The sequence below is a fragment of the Maylandia zebra genome, linkage group LG12, assembly GCF_041146795.1.
Source record: "Maylandia zebra isolate NMK-2024a linkage group LG12, Mzebra_GT3a, whole genome shotgun sequence".
Classification (NCBI taxonomy): Eukaryota; Metazoa; Chordata; class Actinopteri; order Cichliformes; family Cichlidae; genus Maylandia; species Maylandia zebra.
The window spans coordinates 24,171,885-24,188,380 of record NC_135178.1 but is presented as its reverse complement, the minus strand read 5'-3'; the positions used below and the strand labels follow the sequence as shown (position 1 = coordinate 24,188,380).

Below are 16,496 nucleotides of genomic sequence, written 5' to 3'. Positions count from 1 at the left end.
TCACTCTCTATGGAAACAAACTAACGTAAACCATATTTTTAGTCGTCTAAGGAGCTTGGAAAGAAAAGCGTCTGGTTTCTTGAAGACGTTTCACTTCTCATCCGAAAAGCTTCTTCAGTTCTAAGGTCAAATGGTGGAGAGTCACAGATTTAAGCCCTATGGGAGTGTTTCCCCAAGAGGGACAATAGACCCCCTAATGATCCTCTACCTAATCACACGAGTCAAGGTGTGAAAACGGGTGTAGGTCATAATCAGCCAAGGTTTCAGGAGAACCCGCTGTGAAACCTAGCCACACCCTACCATGTGATTTCCTGAGGTCAAAAGCCCCAGGATGGGAAGGGATCTCAAAACTGGATTATAGATTGCAGATAGTTGGTGTCGTAAACCGGGTCTGTTCAAAGATGGTCGTTCACAGTGGACATAGATGGCTTCTTTCACTCCTCTTTCAAACCATCTGTCTTCTCTGTCCAAAATGTGAACAACGGCATCCTCGAAAGAGTGACCTTTGTCCTTTAGATGCAGATGGACCATTGAGTCCATGTCGAGGTGGCTCGTCTATGTTGTGCCATGCGTTTATGAAGTGGCTGTTTGATCTCTCCAATGTAGAGGTCTAAGCATTTCTCGCTACACTGTACAGCACAAACTATGTTGTTAAGTTTGTGTTTAGTAGTTCTGTCTTTGGGATGAACCAGTTTTTGTCTGAGTGTGTGGCTGGGTCTGAAGTATACTGGGATGTTCTGCTTAGAAAAGACTCTGAAAAGTCTTCAAGCAACTTACAGAAGTCCAGACGGTTTTCTTTCCAAGCTCCTTAGACTACGATGACCTGGATGACTGAGAACCTTCACAGACACATATCTTTAGTCCTTTTTAATAGTAGACTCTATTTATGTACAAGAACATGGAAATTCTGTTTTTAAATATGACACTGATTTACTTTCTTAGATTTACTGTGGGTCACAGAATTTGTCACACCTTTGAAAAATAAATTACTCAATTAAACTACCTGAAATCTCTAATGACTAAGAGGTGCATTTTGTGATATGTCTTTATGCATAAAAAATGAAGATAATAAATCAACCAAATTGTATATATATGACTGATACATAATACAATTGTATCAATTAATAATACAAAAGACAGAAGAGATGCAGAGCATGGACCTCAACTTGTTTTGTTTATAAATCTTACATATCATATAATAATCATATCATATCACTAAAATCTGGCAAATTGCTTCTTTTGATCATAAACCTGGCTTCTTTAACCTATCACTTCCACTAAGATGTGAAACATCTGAGATTCAGCTGAGCCTTCTGCCCTACAGCATTATTACATCATGACTTTTTTTTTTTTTTAGCTTGGTGATCTCCAACTAATCCCTCTACTGAACTGCATCCACCACCCTCTGCTTCAGACACATAATGTGTCTTAGAGAGAGTCCCAAGTGCTGACTGCATAATGAGCTACTACCTTTGCAAATCTGGTGCTAATTACACTTAGACTGGCGCCATAAAGTGACTGAAAGGCGAGGTACAAATTGCCACGCTCATGTATGTAAATCTAGCCCTTAAAGACGACATGTTGTTTATGCTGCTGTTCATACTTCTGACTGCAGTAGGTTTTGACATTTATTGTCAATTATCTTTAGAAATCCCTCACGAAAAGCCAATTTAGTGCCACTAAATGTTGAATTTATATGGCAACAAATTCCAATATTTTTCATTAGTGGACTGTAAGTTAGCAAAAAGATAAGTGAAATGCATATAAGTAATTTCTGAAAATCTGCTAATTGTAGCTTATAAGGTTTATAACAGAGAAAACTCATAGTTAAATAGTACTTCTGTTTGAAGCAGTGTAATTCACTACTTTTAATCTACTTAAATTACCACCAATCCATTTAAATTATAGTATGTGAGAAACAGGCAATGGCAAGGTCGACCATGTCACTACTTAACCAGACAAATAGGCTGATAGACAAGTTCAGCAGCCACAGCTACACTAACAGCCAGGCAAACAGAAGAAGAATAGGCTGACTGGCAGAGAAATGACAGGCAGTATGCTCAGTACCAGAGAAACAGAAAGACTGCGAAGATTTTTTCATTTTTTGCAGTGCCCACAAGTTTGGACAGACTGACCAACACACTGAGGGCTGGGCTCTGGGCTCTGAGGCCTGTAGGAGCCAGTACAAATGAAAGTAGGGAAAAAGAGAGAGCGACAGAGAGAGAGAAGCAAAATAGTTATTAATCAGTAATCATTAGATTCCAAATTTTAAAAGATCAATTTAATTTAGTCTTCAATGCAAAATGTGCACTATCAGCAACACTAAAGGACAAATAAAGACATGTATTGGAGGATTCAGAAGCATGCTGGTGGCTTAGTGTGCCCGGTCAAAGAGCAAGCATTCAAATGCAGTCTCCTGGAGCGCTGTCACATCTCTCTTCAGTCTTTATTTCACATGGTTCTAATATTCTAAATAAGACACTTGAGATTCAAGCTGCTCAGTTTCACTGAAATAAATAAGGAAGAAACAATTGCAGAAACACGCACGTAGAGCCCAGCTAATGGAATGACTAAGGTTGGAACTTCAAAGAATTACAGCCTGAGTGCCAAACATCACTGTAGACCCTTATATCAAAGCAACAGCTTTAACAAGGCTCTTAGAGGTACACGAGTGCACATGCACTCATGCACATACAATGCATCCACACAAACTCCCCTGAGGGAATCTCTAAAATGGAGATACACTTACAGTTTGGCCACCATTGTTTGCTATGGGCATTAATCCTGCTGCCTGTTTTGAGTGAAATGCAAACAAGCCCACAGATGTATTCTCTGTTTTTCCCTTTTCTGTTTCACCAAAGCTAATATAATGTTTTATGTGTGTGTGCTCTTACTTAAGTGTGTGAATGGATGTTGATAATAGGGCTCTTTGTATTTGATTATCAGTTAATTAAATCATGGAAGGGATTCAAAGTCCTAACATGTAAACTGTCAGAACTTAGAAATCCATTCAGGGCTTTTTCCCCTTTCTTTTTTTAAATCTCTAAAGTCAATTAAAAAAAACCCTGCAAAGCAGTGAGAACAGTGATTCTGTTTTATTCACGTTTCTAACTTTGACCCCATTCTACCCTCCTCTTCACTTGTTTTCTTTAATCAATAAAAAAGGGATCCAATACTGAAAGAAGGAATACGAATTAATGCAAATCATCAGTAGTAATTTTGTCGTGCAATATTAAAAAGCTTTATGCATTTGATCACTCTGAATTCACTTTTAAATATGTAATTACTGCAATTTCTTGACTGCCCTTCTTCTGCTGGTAGAATAAAGGGTCATGGAGAAGGGCTGAACCTCATCCCAATTACAATGTATGTAAATTTAACAAAACTACAAATTAATCACAGTCAGCTGTGTGTACTCTAAGGTATATTTCAAATATAAATACGAATACAATGCATGCACAAGTATCAGACGAAGCAAATAAACTAAAAGGGCATAAACACGGGTGAAACATGGTTTACAACAAAATGTTTGTTTCTTTTCGTGCCTGCTCATTATTGTGCCTTGATCAAATCTCTGTTTATTCTAAGGCAGCCCGCCAGTCAAAAACGATCACAGGCACATGGATGCTTGTGTGACGATCAGTTTGTCTTTCCATTTCACTTCCATTTCATTGAGCCAAAATACGAGCTTCTCTGTGAAAAACTTGAACTCAGTATAATGGTTCCCAAATCATGGATACTGGCCCATATGTGCAGCAGTTGTATCTGCTCGTGATAGCCTGATTGTTGGATTTTGTTAATTCCATGTTCTATAGAAAGAATTTTGTACTACACAGTAGACGTTTGTAAGAGTGAATCAACCATGACATTTCTAAAATCACATAATCCTTACATCCTGAGAGGAAGACAATAGATGAGAATTTATTTACATTGCACAGGCTTTTGGATGACTATTAGACAATTTAGACAAATGTCCTGATTAGCAATTCACACAGTGTAGTAGAAAAGAATGTGTGTGACACAGCCTGTTGTCAGATGACTCATTAGTCATGTAGGCAGTGCCAATACTTCTGCCTCATTTCTATATTTTGTATTTTGCAATATTTCTGAATTCAAATGCTTACACCAATAAAGTGAACATGTCATTCAAAGTTGCTTAGCTGAACTGAATGTCCACATCATTAAATTACATCCTGTAATTTTTCACAGCACTCTTCATTAAACAACAATGCCATCTGTTTAAAAAAGAATGATGATGACTTTAAGATTAATTTTTAAATAAAAATAATGAAAGTTTAAGGTAAATGTTTATAAAGAAAGCTATTCTTGGGTTCTTTTGTTTCGTATCTCCAGCAGCCCCAGCTTAAAGTTAATGTATATGTTTATTTGTTCACATCTTGCATGATGTTATGGTGTGCTCACTGTGTATGTTTGTTCATGTATGCCCTGTGGCACTGTCAATTAATACACCCACACATTCTTTCTCTCTCTGCTTATTTTTAATGATGTTCTGGGTTATTTTAATTTATGTTGTGCTACAGAGCCCATTGGTGAGAACAAGGGTTGCTGCTAGGCGTTTAAGCATGTGATCAGCAGGTAAACCAACAAAAGAATCCCACACTGCTTGAATAATGTTAAGTTGCTGAGGTTAATTTGGAATACCTCAGCCTTTTCTCCCCGCTTCCCTTCCTTAAAAAGGGCTTCTTGACAGTTTCCCCTTGATTGAGACTATTTCTGATGAGGCTTCAGGATACAGGTCCTACAGTATGTCAGGTTTTGTTATTTCTTTAAAGTTATTATAATTTCTTAAAGATATGTCTATCAAATCCCATCTTTCGCCTGGTAAATAATTTTGCAGGTCTCCAGCTTCTCTCCATTTGTCCAGTTTCCTTAATTTTTTAAGGGTATCCAGCACACCGAAATGTGGCAAGTTTTGGGCTACAGTAATAGCTCTTTCGAAATCACCTTGTTAGTGCAAAAATACCATTTTATGCCTGTCAAACTATCTTGCTATCTCTTTTTTGTATTCTTCACAGATTGCACAAAAGAAAGGAGAAAAAAAGCAAAAACAACTACACAAATGATGGGTTTCTGTGACAGGCTGCTAGTAACATAGTGTCCAAAGTTACAATTTGCTAAGTTGTCTGTTAAGTGTAGATACAAAACTGGTTCATCCCTTGGGAGAGATGTTTATGCTTGAATGATTCATAGATCAGTGTTTGGTGGCTTAACAAACAAACTAACAAACAAAATGAAGGCATTCCTCTGAGGATGTCCTTGGAAAGGCCACTCTGAAAAATTAAAAGAAAATCTGACTCTTTGGAAGGAAAACAAAGTAACAACTTTTGAAAAATGTATATGCACTGAAAACATGCTCAGATTTAATAATTTTGTAAATGTTTCTGTTCATATAAAAAGCACAAACGTCCAGTAGCCCTCACTGAATCCTGTTTCTTATTACTACCAGTGATAAGTCAACAAGTCAAACTAAGCTTAGTTATACGTGATTCTTTCATATTGAATTCCAATTTAAAATCAAGCCTGTTGGTTTGGCTTGTGAACCAGCAGCTATAATATTAAAATATAAATGCCCACATGGATGAAAAAAAGTTGTATAATTCAGAATGTCCACTGATTAAAAATATGAACATTCCAGAGTCAATTTCTTCTACAAACTAGATTTTAATTAAATAAACTGGCTGGAAACCCAAACAAAAAAGAGAGAGGGAAAAAACCTCATATCCTCAACTGATTGTGATGCAGGTCAACTCATAAAGGCCTGCCAGCAATGCAAAATAAAAATAAAATATTTTTAAAAGTTGGCCAACTTTTCAAATCTTTATTTTTTCCCACATGAATCAGTTCATGTTCTTAAGATAGAATAGGTCAGGAAAATGCTGAAATGACTGTGAAAGCACCGCATGCTTATGTGTTTCAGTTCTAAAATGATAACAAGACTAAGATTGTCTGTAGAAATACTGCAAATTTTACACATTTTTAATTAAATCTGCATTGGATCAAATGGAAATTAATACATGTATTTAACTGTGTTACATAAACAATTCAGGATTATTTGAAAATCAAAAAAGGAGCTGGGGTATCAAAATAAACACAAATGATTCCTTTTTTTGTTTAAATCTATTTAAAGCAAACGTGTAACTTAGAATATGTGAAGCAAACACAGAATTACACCCATCCCTATATAAGGCCAATATAAGAAAAGCTATTTAAGAAAACCCAAAATGTTGATTCTGTTCATCTGGACGTAGCGTTTACAGTGGGAGAAAACTCTACGTCCAGATGAACAGAATCAACTTTTTGGGGATTTCCTTACCTGGATGACTGAGCATGCATCAACATATTTAAGAAAAACATATTTCAATTTGAAACAGATACATTCTATTAGTCCTGTTGGTGCAATGCATAAATGTTACAACACAGTATTATCTCCCTACCTTCTTGCACAGCCTGGAAAGGGTTGTTCCCATCAACGAACTCCACAGAGATGGTGATCTTCTCTGTCTCCAAAATCTCGTTGTTTAAATTGAGATCCGCCACAGCAAGGCGAAACACCTCATCATCTTTCCGTGCTGACTCATCAAAGATGGCACCTATTAGAAGAAGAAGGAAAGAAACAAAAAAGGCATTATCTTTTGGGTTATTTTTACAGAACTCTGAAGTATGTAATCTACAAAGGGAATTCTTCAAAGAAATGCCTCAAAATATAATTCCATCCAAGTGGATTTAGTGTTCACCCTACCTATAGAAAAGCCGCTGATGCCTTTTCCACCTGTGCTTGAGTTCCCCAATATATAACCACCTCACTACTACTCACTAAATAGCTAGTAATGTGTTTACAGGGAATCTCCTTCATTTACATTCTTTAAATGGCTAACTGCCTTGTAATGCTGGTATTGGAAACCAAAGGCAGCAAAATTTAACCAATTATATTACCCACATTCATGAAACCAGCTTCAAATAAGTCTAGAAATATAGACTTTAAGTATTTAGCCCCTGTTCTGGCATCCTGCATGAAAAAGAAGGGACTAATGGGCTTACATGAATGTTCATTCCAGTGTCAAAAACTACCTAGTGTAGGGCACTGACTCAGACAAAACAGTTGCCCCACAAGGGGAAATGGAAGAAGAACTGGTGTGTGTTAGTATCTGTAGTGGCAGATAAAGTTCCCACTAGTGAATACTAAATTAGTCATAAAAATAAATGTCAACCTGCAGTGCTGCTGAGACAGACAAATGAGGCAATGTGGGGTGTTGACTGGCTAGCAGAGATTCGGTCTATGCTTTGGTCTGTTACACACAATTAACCATATGTTTTTTTTTCTTATTTTACTTCTCTTTAGCCTCTCAATTCAACCCAGTTTATCCCCTGAATCCACTGGGCCACTAATTGTGTAAGCCAGCGCAGTGAAGCACTGCTAACCGCATTTCATTGACCAGAAAATAAGCCTCATACTGTATAGTGTGGATGTGTGTGCCTGTGCATGTGTGTAAGACACAGGTAGCAAAATCCATTAATAACCAAGAAGGCTGCTTTGGCTGAGGGCTGTTTTGTACCACATTTAGAAAACTATATCTGTAATTGGCTGTGCATAGCCTGATGTTAATACCACAAAGGTTGTGGACTAAATCCCAGAGAGCCCAAACTTCACCGTCTTTATTTTGCAGTACTTTGGATACATCATCCAGGAAATCATATACAGTATTACATTTTTACAATAAGATTAGTTGGTTCTTGTGCTTTAGAAATCCACTTGCCTCTTTAATTGTTTAAAAAAAATCTCTTCCTTATGCTCTTTTTTAGGTTACTGGAATCTGTTAAACTGTCAATAATTTAATTGTCAATACATTTAATTAGAAAAAGATATGTGGCTAGCAAAATTTGTAAAACCCTAAATATTATCACATCTGCAACAGTTTAAACAACGTTTTGATTAAACTCAACTTCTGAAGGGCAATCCATTCCAGCACAGCCTTTATACGCACACCTCATTCAAAACCACATGCGGTTAGGAATGATATGTTAACTGCCTCTGCGTCAAAGGCCTCATTAAATATGTATCGTTCAATCACTTGATTCCTCAGCATTAGGCAACTGTAAATACCAGGCAACTGATTGAGTCTTGGTTGTTTTTATAATCATGCAGTATAGATGAGGTGAGACAAGCAGGCCTGGACAAAGCGATAAAGAATGAAGAACAAAGACATTAACTATTCCATTAGTGATAAATTTTGAATAAGGTCCCAATCAGTTTGAAGATGACACTGCTGGGAGAGGATTGGTACAGATTTTAAACTGGAACCATGACACTGTAAAGGTTATATGTCTAGAGGACAAAAGCACATCGAAATGTTTGACATTAGTAAGCTGATTTATGACTTTCTGTGTGTTTTCCTTTGTGGATAAAGTTTTGTAATATTTTTTTTGTCTTTTTTTTTTTTACAAACATGCAGAGGGAACAGTAAATGGCTCCTTTAATCTAGGTTTCTACAAGGATGTTTCCATAGTAACCTGCTCCCAGGCATATGTTAAAAGCTTTACTGCATCGTACACCACTCTCTTTGCATATGGTTTGTTTCCTTGTAAAGTGTGTATTTCCTTTATCACACCACCAATGCATTTTGGGATCTAGTGACCACAATGGTAACAAAAGATATTGAAATGGAGAAGAAGACACCGTATTGTAGTATTTTTTCATGTCACTTTTCTTTCTTCTGTTATCACCTATATCATTTCTCTATCAAAGCTGCTACACCTGCACGGTGATATATTAGCTACGTGCATGTGACTGAAAATAACACTCTTTAATCGAGACCCAGTGTGCATGCAGAAAGGGAGATGAGAAAAAAATGTAGGTGATAATGAAAAAAAAAAGTCCTTGGTCTGTGAAGCAGATTTGAATCTTAATCCAAATGTGTTTTAAACATGCTTTTATGCCTTAAGGCTGTGGTTCTCAAGCTGTGGGTGGGGCCCCTTTCTGGGGCATGGAGTCACTGCAGGGGGGCATGAAAGTCCAAGGTAAATGTGAACAAAGAATCGGAATTAAGTCTGGAAAATAAACACACTACAATTCGCTGACTCTTTCTCATCTTTATTTCACTAAAGCTAAACTTGGCTCCTGTTGTTCCTAATGATTGAAGAGTAGCATGAACCTTTTGAGGCTTCTGAACTCAAACACTAATCAAACTATTTTGGAATCTCCCAAATATTACCATCTTTAATGTGTACATATTAAAAAAATAATTAACTTTTCACAAGAAGAAAGCACAAGACAAGAGATGAGAACAGACGATTGGTAAATGTCTGCTGTTCACTGTCAGCTATTTTGGAACAACAGCGTTACTGCATGCTGATTAGCAAACACAGACACGCACACACACACAGACATGCACACACACAAACAACACACAGGGCCCTGGCTCTTCCTCCCTTCCAGTAATGTGATTGTGAGTGCAAAGGCAGACGTCACAGCATAAATCAGCAAGCCAGGATATAAAAGTACTGAATCTTGCTTTACACGGATGCCTCAAGGGCAGTCACACACACACACACACACACACACATACACACACATATACAGCGTGTGAGCAGAAGTACTAAATCATCAACATTTTTCCCCAACCATGCCTTCGACGTCAACAGCATTATCAGCAACAGTGGTCAATTTCTAGTGATGTAGGATTCAAAAACTTAAAGTGTTTTGGTCAGGAAGTATCGATCAAATTTAAGTGTTTAGTATTCATTTCCTAGTTTGTTTACATTGATAAAGAGGTAATAAATAACTTGTTTATCTACTTCCTGCCAAACAACCGACTGGGATGGATGAGTGATGCTAGAGGTAAAAAAAAAAAAAAGAGGGGAATGTGTTGTCACACAAAGCCACAAATAAGTTAGAATAGTCTTTTCTTTTGCCCCAGCCAATATCTGCTGGAATCTCAGTAATGTTCGCTTTTACATATCCTCTCTTTTTATTCACTGTAAATATATGCAGTTAACAAACAAAGCAGCATCTACATGTTCATATTTGGTCAATTTCTCCTTCTGATTTGAAAGTAACAAAATCTTGATTCACACACTCAATCATCATCATATATACTGTATATATATATATACATATATATAGTTAAAGATATATGTGTGTGTGTGTGTTTGTGAAAGATCAAAGGATTTGATTGATTGGTAATTTATTTCAACATGTGAACAATATACAAGTACATTTAAAAAAGAAAATAAGAGAGAAAAAAAAAGGATGATCATTAGTCAGTATGTGGGCTTTAATGTCAGCTTTATTGCCATGATTGTGTAATCACACATGCATATTTATCTGCATAATTATCTGGTTTGCACAACAGAAGTTTATCTAGAGGTTAATTTTTTTTTTTTTTTAGATTTTTAACAAGGCTAAGAGTCTACACCCACGCTAGCAGTTGCAGCCGTGTGATGCTGTGCTGTAGAGTGCAATGGAACCACTGCAATTTACTATGTAGGAATGATAACCTTTATAAACATTTAATGTGCTTAATTAGCACTATACAACATAAAATGCTGCTTATCAAAGAAAAATGGGTTTGCTTTTTGAAAAACAAAGGGATTACTGTTCATTCTGTGTAAAATCGGATATGTATAACTCACTGTGGTTTAGTGAGATGCTGTGTGCGAGAAACATAAACATTTGCAATATGTACACAAAGAGTTGAATTGAATTTTCTTTTTTTAAAGGAGAGATAAGCGTTGCCATTGTGCAACAGGAAAAGTCTCGGCTACCAGAGTCAATAATCGTCAACTGAGGAACAATACCTATGGACCAAAATTCACAGTATTCCAGGCAGTAGTGTGACTGTGACATAATAATAATTGGTGGAGAGACTCACTACAGGGAGTGCGGAATTATTAGGCAAATGAGTATTTTGTCCACATCATCCTCTTCATGCATGTTGTCTTACTCCAAGCTGTATAGGCTCGAAAGCCTACTACCAATTAAGCATATTAGGTGATGTGCATCTCTGTAATGAGAAGGGGTGTGGTCTAATGACATCAACACCCTATATCAGGTGTGCATAATTATTAGGCAACATCCTTTCCTTTGGCAAAATGAGTCAAAAGAAGGACTTGACAGGCTCAGAAAAGTCAAAAATAGTGAGATATCTTGCAGAGGGATGCAGCAGTCTCAAAATTGCAAAGCTTCTGAAGCGTGATCATCGAACAATCAAGCGTTTCATTCAAAATAGTCAACAGGGTCGCAAGAAGCGTGTGGAAAAACCAAGGCGCAAAATAACTGCCCATGAACTGAGAAAAGTCAAGCGTGCAGCTGCCAAGATGCCACTTGCCACCAGTTTGGCCATATTTCAGAGCTGCAACATCACTGGAGTGCCCAAAAGCACACAAGGTGTGCAATACTCAGAGACATGGCCAAGGTAAGAAAGGCTGAAAGACGACCACCACTGAACAAGACACACAAGCTGAAACGTCAAGACTGGGCCAAGAAATATCTCAAGACTGATTTTTCTAAGGTTTTATGGACTGATGAAATGAGAGTGAGTCTTGATGGGCCAGATGGATGGGCCCGTGGCTGGATTGGTAAAGGGCAGAGAGCTCCAGTCCGACTCAGACGCCAGCAAGGTGGAGGTGGAGTACTGGTTTGGGCTGGTATCATCAAAGATGAGCTTGTGGGGCCTTTTCGGGTTGAGGATGGAGTCAAGCTCAACTCCCAGTCCTACTGCCAGTTTCTGGAAGACACCTTCTTCAAGCAGTGGTACAGGAAGAAGTCTGCATCCATCCAAGAAAAACCTGATTTTCATGCAGGACAATGCTCCATCACACGCGTCCAAGTACTCCACAGCGTGGCTGGCAAGAAAGGGTATAAAAGAAGAAAAACTAATGACATGGCCTCCTTGTTCACCTGATCTGAACCCCATTGAGAACCTGTGGTCCATCATCAAATGTGAGATTTACAAGGAGGGAAAACAGTACACCTCTCTGAACAGTGTCTGGGAGGCTGTGGTTGCTGCTGCACGCAATGTTGATGGTGAACAGATCAAAACACTGACAGAATCCATGGATGGCAGGCTTTTGAGTGTCCTTGCAAAGAAAGGTGGCTATATTGGTCGCTGATTTGTTTTTGTTTTGTTTTTGAATGTCAGAAATGTATATTTGTGAATGTGGAGATGTTATATTGGTTTCACTGGTAAAAATAAATAATTGAAATGGGTATATATTTGTTTTTTGTTAAGTTGCCTAATAATTATGCACAGTAATAGTCACCTGCACACACAGATATCCCCCTAAAATAGCTCAAACTAAAAACAGACTAAAAACTACTTCCAAAAACATTCAGCTTTGATATGAGTTTTTTGGGTTCATTGAGAACATGGTTGTTGTTCAATAATAAAATTATTCCTCAAAAATACAACTTGCCTAATAATTCTGCACTCCCTGTATGCTGCTTTGGAAAATCCATTCCCACCTCACTTAGTTTTTACACCTGCCTTCTGGCCTTTTACGCTCATCCATTCAAGCTTTTTACTACTGTAAAGCTCCCCCTTGTTCTTTTCTCTCCCTATCACCATATGCCTCTATCTGATTCTCTTCTTTTCTTAAGGACGACTCGAAACGGGGCACTGAAGAAATATCTGAAATATCATTCCTTTGTCTCTCGAACAAACACACACCTGTTGTTGAAACTGCAGCTGATGACAGTAATGTGACAGGAACCCTGACAAGGATAATGTGTAGGAATACACACACACACACACACACACACACACACACACACACAAACACACGTCACAGCATAAATCACATGATGTATTACTGATTTGTGACAAGGCTAGACTTAAGTGTTTCCGGCTCAATGTGATGATGAAAGCAAGGTAGCGGCAGTGCTGAGTGATGATGGCGATGAACGGCAGAGGTTATGGTCCTACAGTGTCAAATGCCCTAAATTACACTCGCACACAAACACACGTGTGCGAAACACACAAACACACTGTTATTTACAGCAATGATGTGAGAGCTGAAAGGGAGTATAGAATTAATGTGTAAGTGTGTGTAGGTGTGTGTGTGTGTGTGTGTGTGTGTGTGTGTGTGTGTGTGTGTGTGTGTGTGTGTGTGTGTGTGTGTGTGTGTGTGTGTAAGAAAGGAAAGGGAGGAGGACAAAGAATTAATGGTCACTGGTGACCAGAGCAGGCCAGTGGAGTATGACAGGAACAGATATAAAAACAGCTCTAATATTTATCATATGACCTCACACCAGAATATACTCACATACACAATTCTCATGTAGTTTTGCTAGATACAGGGTCTATTGTGTTCAAGTATTCCCAGAAACATGGTTACTTCGTTATCAGGGTTGTGCATCTGCAGTAGGTTACTCTGACCATATCTAGCATGTGTGCACAATTAAATGAAATATGGAAGCAAACTGTGTGCGTGCTTGACTATATGTCAGAGGGATGCCTCTGACTGCCGTCTATCCCCTTGTGCATTCATGGACAAATCTCCCAGGTAACCTGATTTGTGCAAGAAAAATCTTTCGTTCTCCTACTTTTTTCATCTCTCCTCCCTGCTTCCCTCCTCCTTCACTTCTTTCATTATAGGCACGTAAATTAATTTGCTCCATCGTTAAGGAGGCGAGCAGCCAGCAGAATTTGTAGTTCAGCAGCACGCCAGTTCTTTGTCAAACTGTCACACAAAGCTGTGCCAAGGTCACCCCTTTCTTTGCCACGTCTCTGTCAATGTCTTACCTTTTTCCCTTCTAATCTAGACAGACCTTTGCCTTACTGCTTCCTTTGTAGAGACCTACTGTTGATACCCAAGGCTTTGCTTCCTCCCACACATATGAATATACTTTTAGTAGGTGGAACATTTGTTGTGTGTCTTCATTCATTAAGCATTAGGTGAAATAACTAGCTCATCTGAGATACATTTAAATTCGTATCCCTTTGTGTGCAACCGGGGACAGAAAACTGACGGCAACATTTGTTTTGTGTTTCTCTTTAAGTCAGCTCTGGACTGTTTTTTGGCAAGGTCCAGCTGATTTCCAAACAACAGCTGACTCAGCTCCTGTCTGGCCAGCATTGTCAGGGATCTGGAAACAGTAGAGTAGGTGGCTGTGAGCCAGTTATGAAAATATACTGAAGCCCAAGCCAAGTTATAAGTAAATGATAGCAATGTACCACTTGAATGACCTAAGGAGTATCTTCAGTGTACCTGTGTATACCCTTGACAGCTACTGTGAAATTATAGCTCTGTTTGATAAAGTGTCTATCTTCTCCTTCTTATCTATCATATCAGCATGTAGACAAAACTTGCACTGATCCATTTCTTGTATTAATTGTGACCTGAGTGTGAAATTACTCTAGCCCCAATCACAGAGGCCATCTGGCAACCACTGGTCACAAGGGAAAATGTGTATTCCTCAACCAGTTGGCGAGTGGTTACTAGAGGGTGATGTTAGGCAGAATGAAATTGATAAAGTTTCTAAAGTTCCAATCACACAGATCTATACGTGTACAGTGCTGCACCTACAAACTCAAATAGATTGCTTTAGTTGCTAGCAGACTGCCTGCAGTTCGTATGAAAGATTTGAAAAGTAAGACAAGCTGTAAAACGGAGAACATTCAAACTAAAAGTTATGGCTTTCCCAAACATGTTGGCTACAGTGCTGAGGCACCAGTCAGTGTTTTCTAGACACTGTCAGACACGGAGAAGCTGCATTCAGCTTTTATGCTCCATATATCTGGAACAAACTCACAGAAAGCCTCAGATCAGCTGAAACACTCAGTTTATTTAAATCCAGGTTGAAGACTCACCTGTTCTCAGCTGCATTTGAATACAACACCAAATCCACACTTTTAAGCTTAAATTTCAAAACTTACATTTTAACTACTGATTTTATCTACTGTTTTTTTTAATCAATTTTAAATCATGCTTTTTATTTGTTTTTGTTTTTTAATGTCTCTGTAAAGCACTTTGAATCACCTTGTTGTTGAATTGTGCTATATAAATAAACTTGTCTTGCCTTCTATGCCAACTACAATGACTGCCACAATCATAAAAACGTTTTGGTGCAGCACACATTTTGCTACTGATTTCACCTAGCAACTTGCAAACATCTCCAGCAACCACGTGAGTGCACCTCCTCACAGACAAATGTATGGAGTAGGATACAGAATAGGCAAAATAATATTGAACAAATAACAACATGCTATGTTACTGTAAGCACAATAAAAGCTTCCATAATGAGAGTGAGAGGGACAAGTGTTGTCATAGGGGCATGTCAAAACTTTTATAGACATAAAAGAAACACTGTTTGCCTCACAGCACGAGTTACGTCCAAACTGCTGTTACCTACCATGGTATGTTAGCTCTCCCTCTAGCAACTGGTGTATAGTTACTGGCATAGTAAGCATAAAATACTCATGGCCAATCCAGCTTTTTGAGCCAAAACCAGACTGATAATCGATCCAAATATTGGATTATTGCCTTCCTACTTCCTGATTTGGAGCTTTACCTGTTGAAGAGTTTCCCTTTCTTTGTCAACTATCCTAACTTGCTCATTTCCTCTCCACCTCACCATCTCTCACATACTTTTCCTTAGGTCTGTCTGTTTTCAACATTCTTTTAGCCAATTTCCCTAATTCGCTTTCTCTTTGTTCTTTGTCCTCTGCCTTTCTATCATGCTTCGTCATGCCTACATTCCCTTCCAAGCTGTTTTCCATTTTGTACTCCTTATTTAGCTCAACCTTCCTCCATTTTTGTTGCTCTCTACCCCATGTTTCCTTGCTTGCTTCCCTCCTCATATTTCCCTAACTATCTCCTCTCTCTGCTGTCGTTATCACTCTTGTCCCCCCCCCCACGCCCTTTCTTATTTCAATGTGATGCAGTGTGTGACATCTAATCCAAGTAAATCTGGCCTGGCTTGAAAAGACTCGATGTACTTAAAAATGTGTATATGTTTGTGTGTAGCAGGCAGACAGAGGCTTTCTTATTACTGAATCAATAATTCAGATGTTTCCTGCATCATTTAAAACAAATCACATATTCTATTTTTCCAACAAGGGCTGTCAAACTTGGCCAAAAATAACTTTCGGTATTTCCTTTAAAACAAGGCAAAGCAAAACAACACAAAATCCTAGTGTACTTATCTCTGCTGTTCCTACTTCGCCAAACAGTATGCAGTATTGCAGGTGATTATGTTTCCTAGAATCAAGAAGCCATGTTTTCAAATACAACAGAAAACTCTGAAAGATATGTCCTCTATTGAGAAAGGCACGATTCTCTCTTTACTTTCTTTTGCAGCATTGTCATAATGAAGCAAAAGCCTTTCAGGCACATTTGAATGGTGGTAATATCCAACAACCAAAGGTTAAGTACCAAACAGCAATTCATTCACACTATATTAAAAATCAAACTCAACTTGAATATAACAAGCAAACCTTGACCATCAGCATATGAAAACATTAACCCTTTAACAATCA

General features: G+C 38.2%; 1 protein-coding gene across 4 annotated transcripts in view; it reads right to left on the bottom strand.

Annotated features, from left to right (window-relative positions):
- The window catches only part of grid2 (glutamate receptor, ionotropic, delta 2), a 558,936-nt gene that overhangs the window by 447,912 nt on the left and 94,528 nt on the right, over positions 1–16,496 (bottom strand). For all 4 annotated transcript variants that reach the window (XM_004547245.5, XM_004547246.6, XM_076890935.1 and 1 more), the window contains exon 2: positions 6,456–6,611. In XM_004547245.5, coding sequence (XP_004547302.1) covers positions 6,456–6,611 — 156 coding nt within the window. The remainder of the gene's footprint in view (positions 1–6,455; positions 6,612–16,496) is intronic.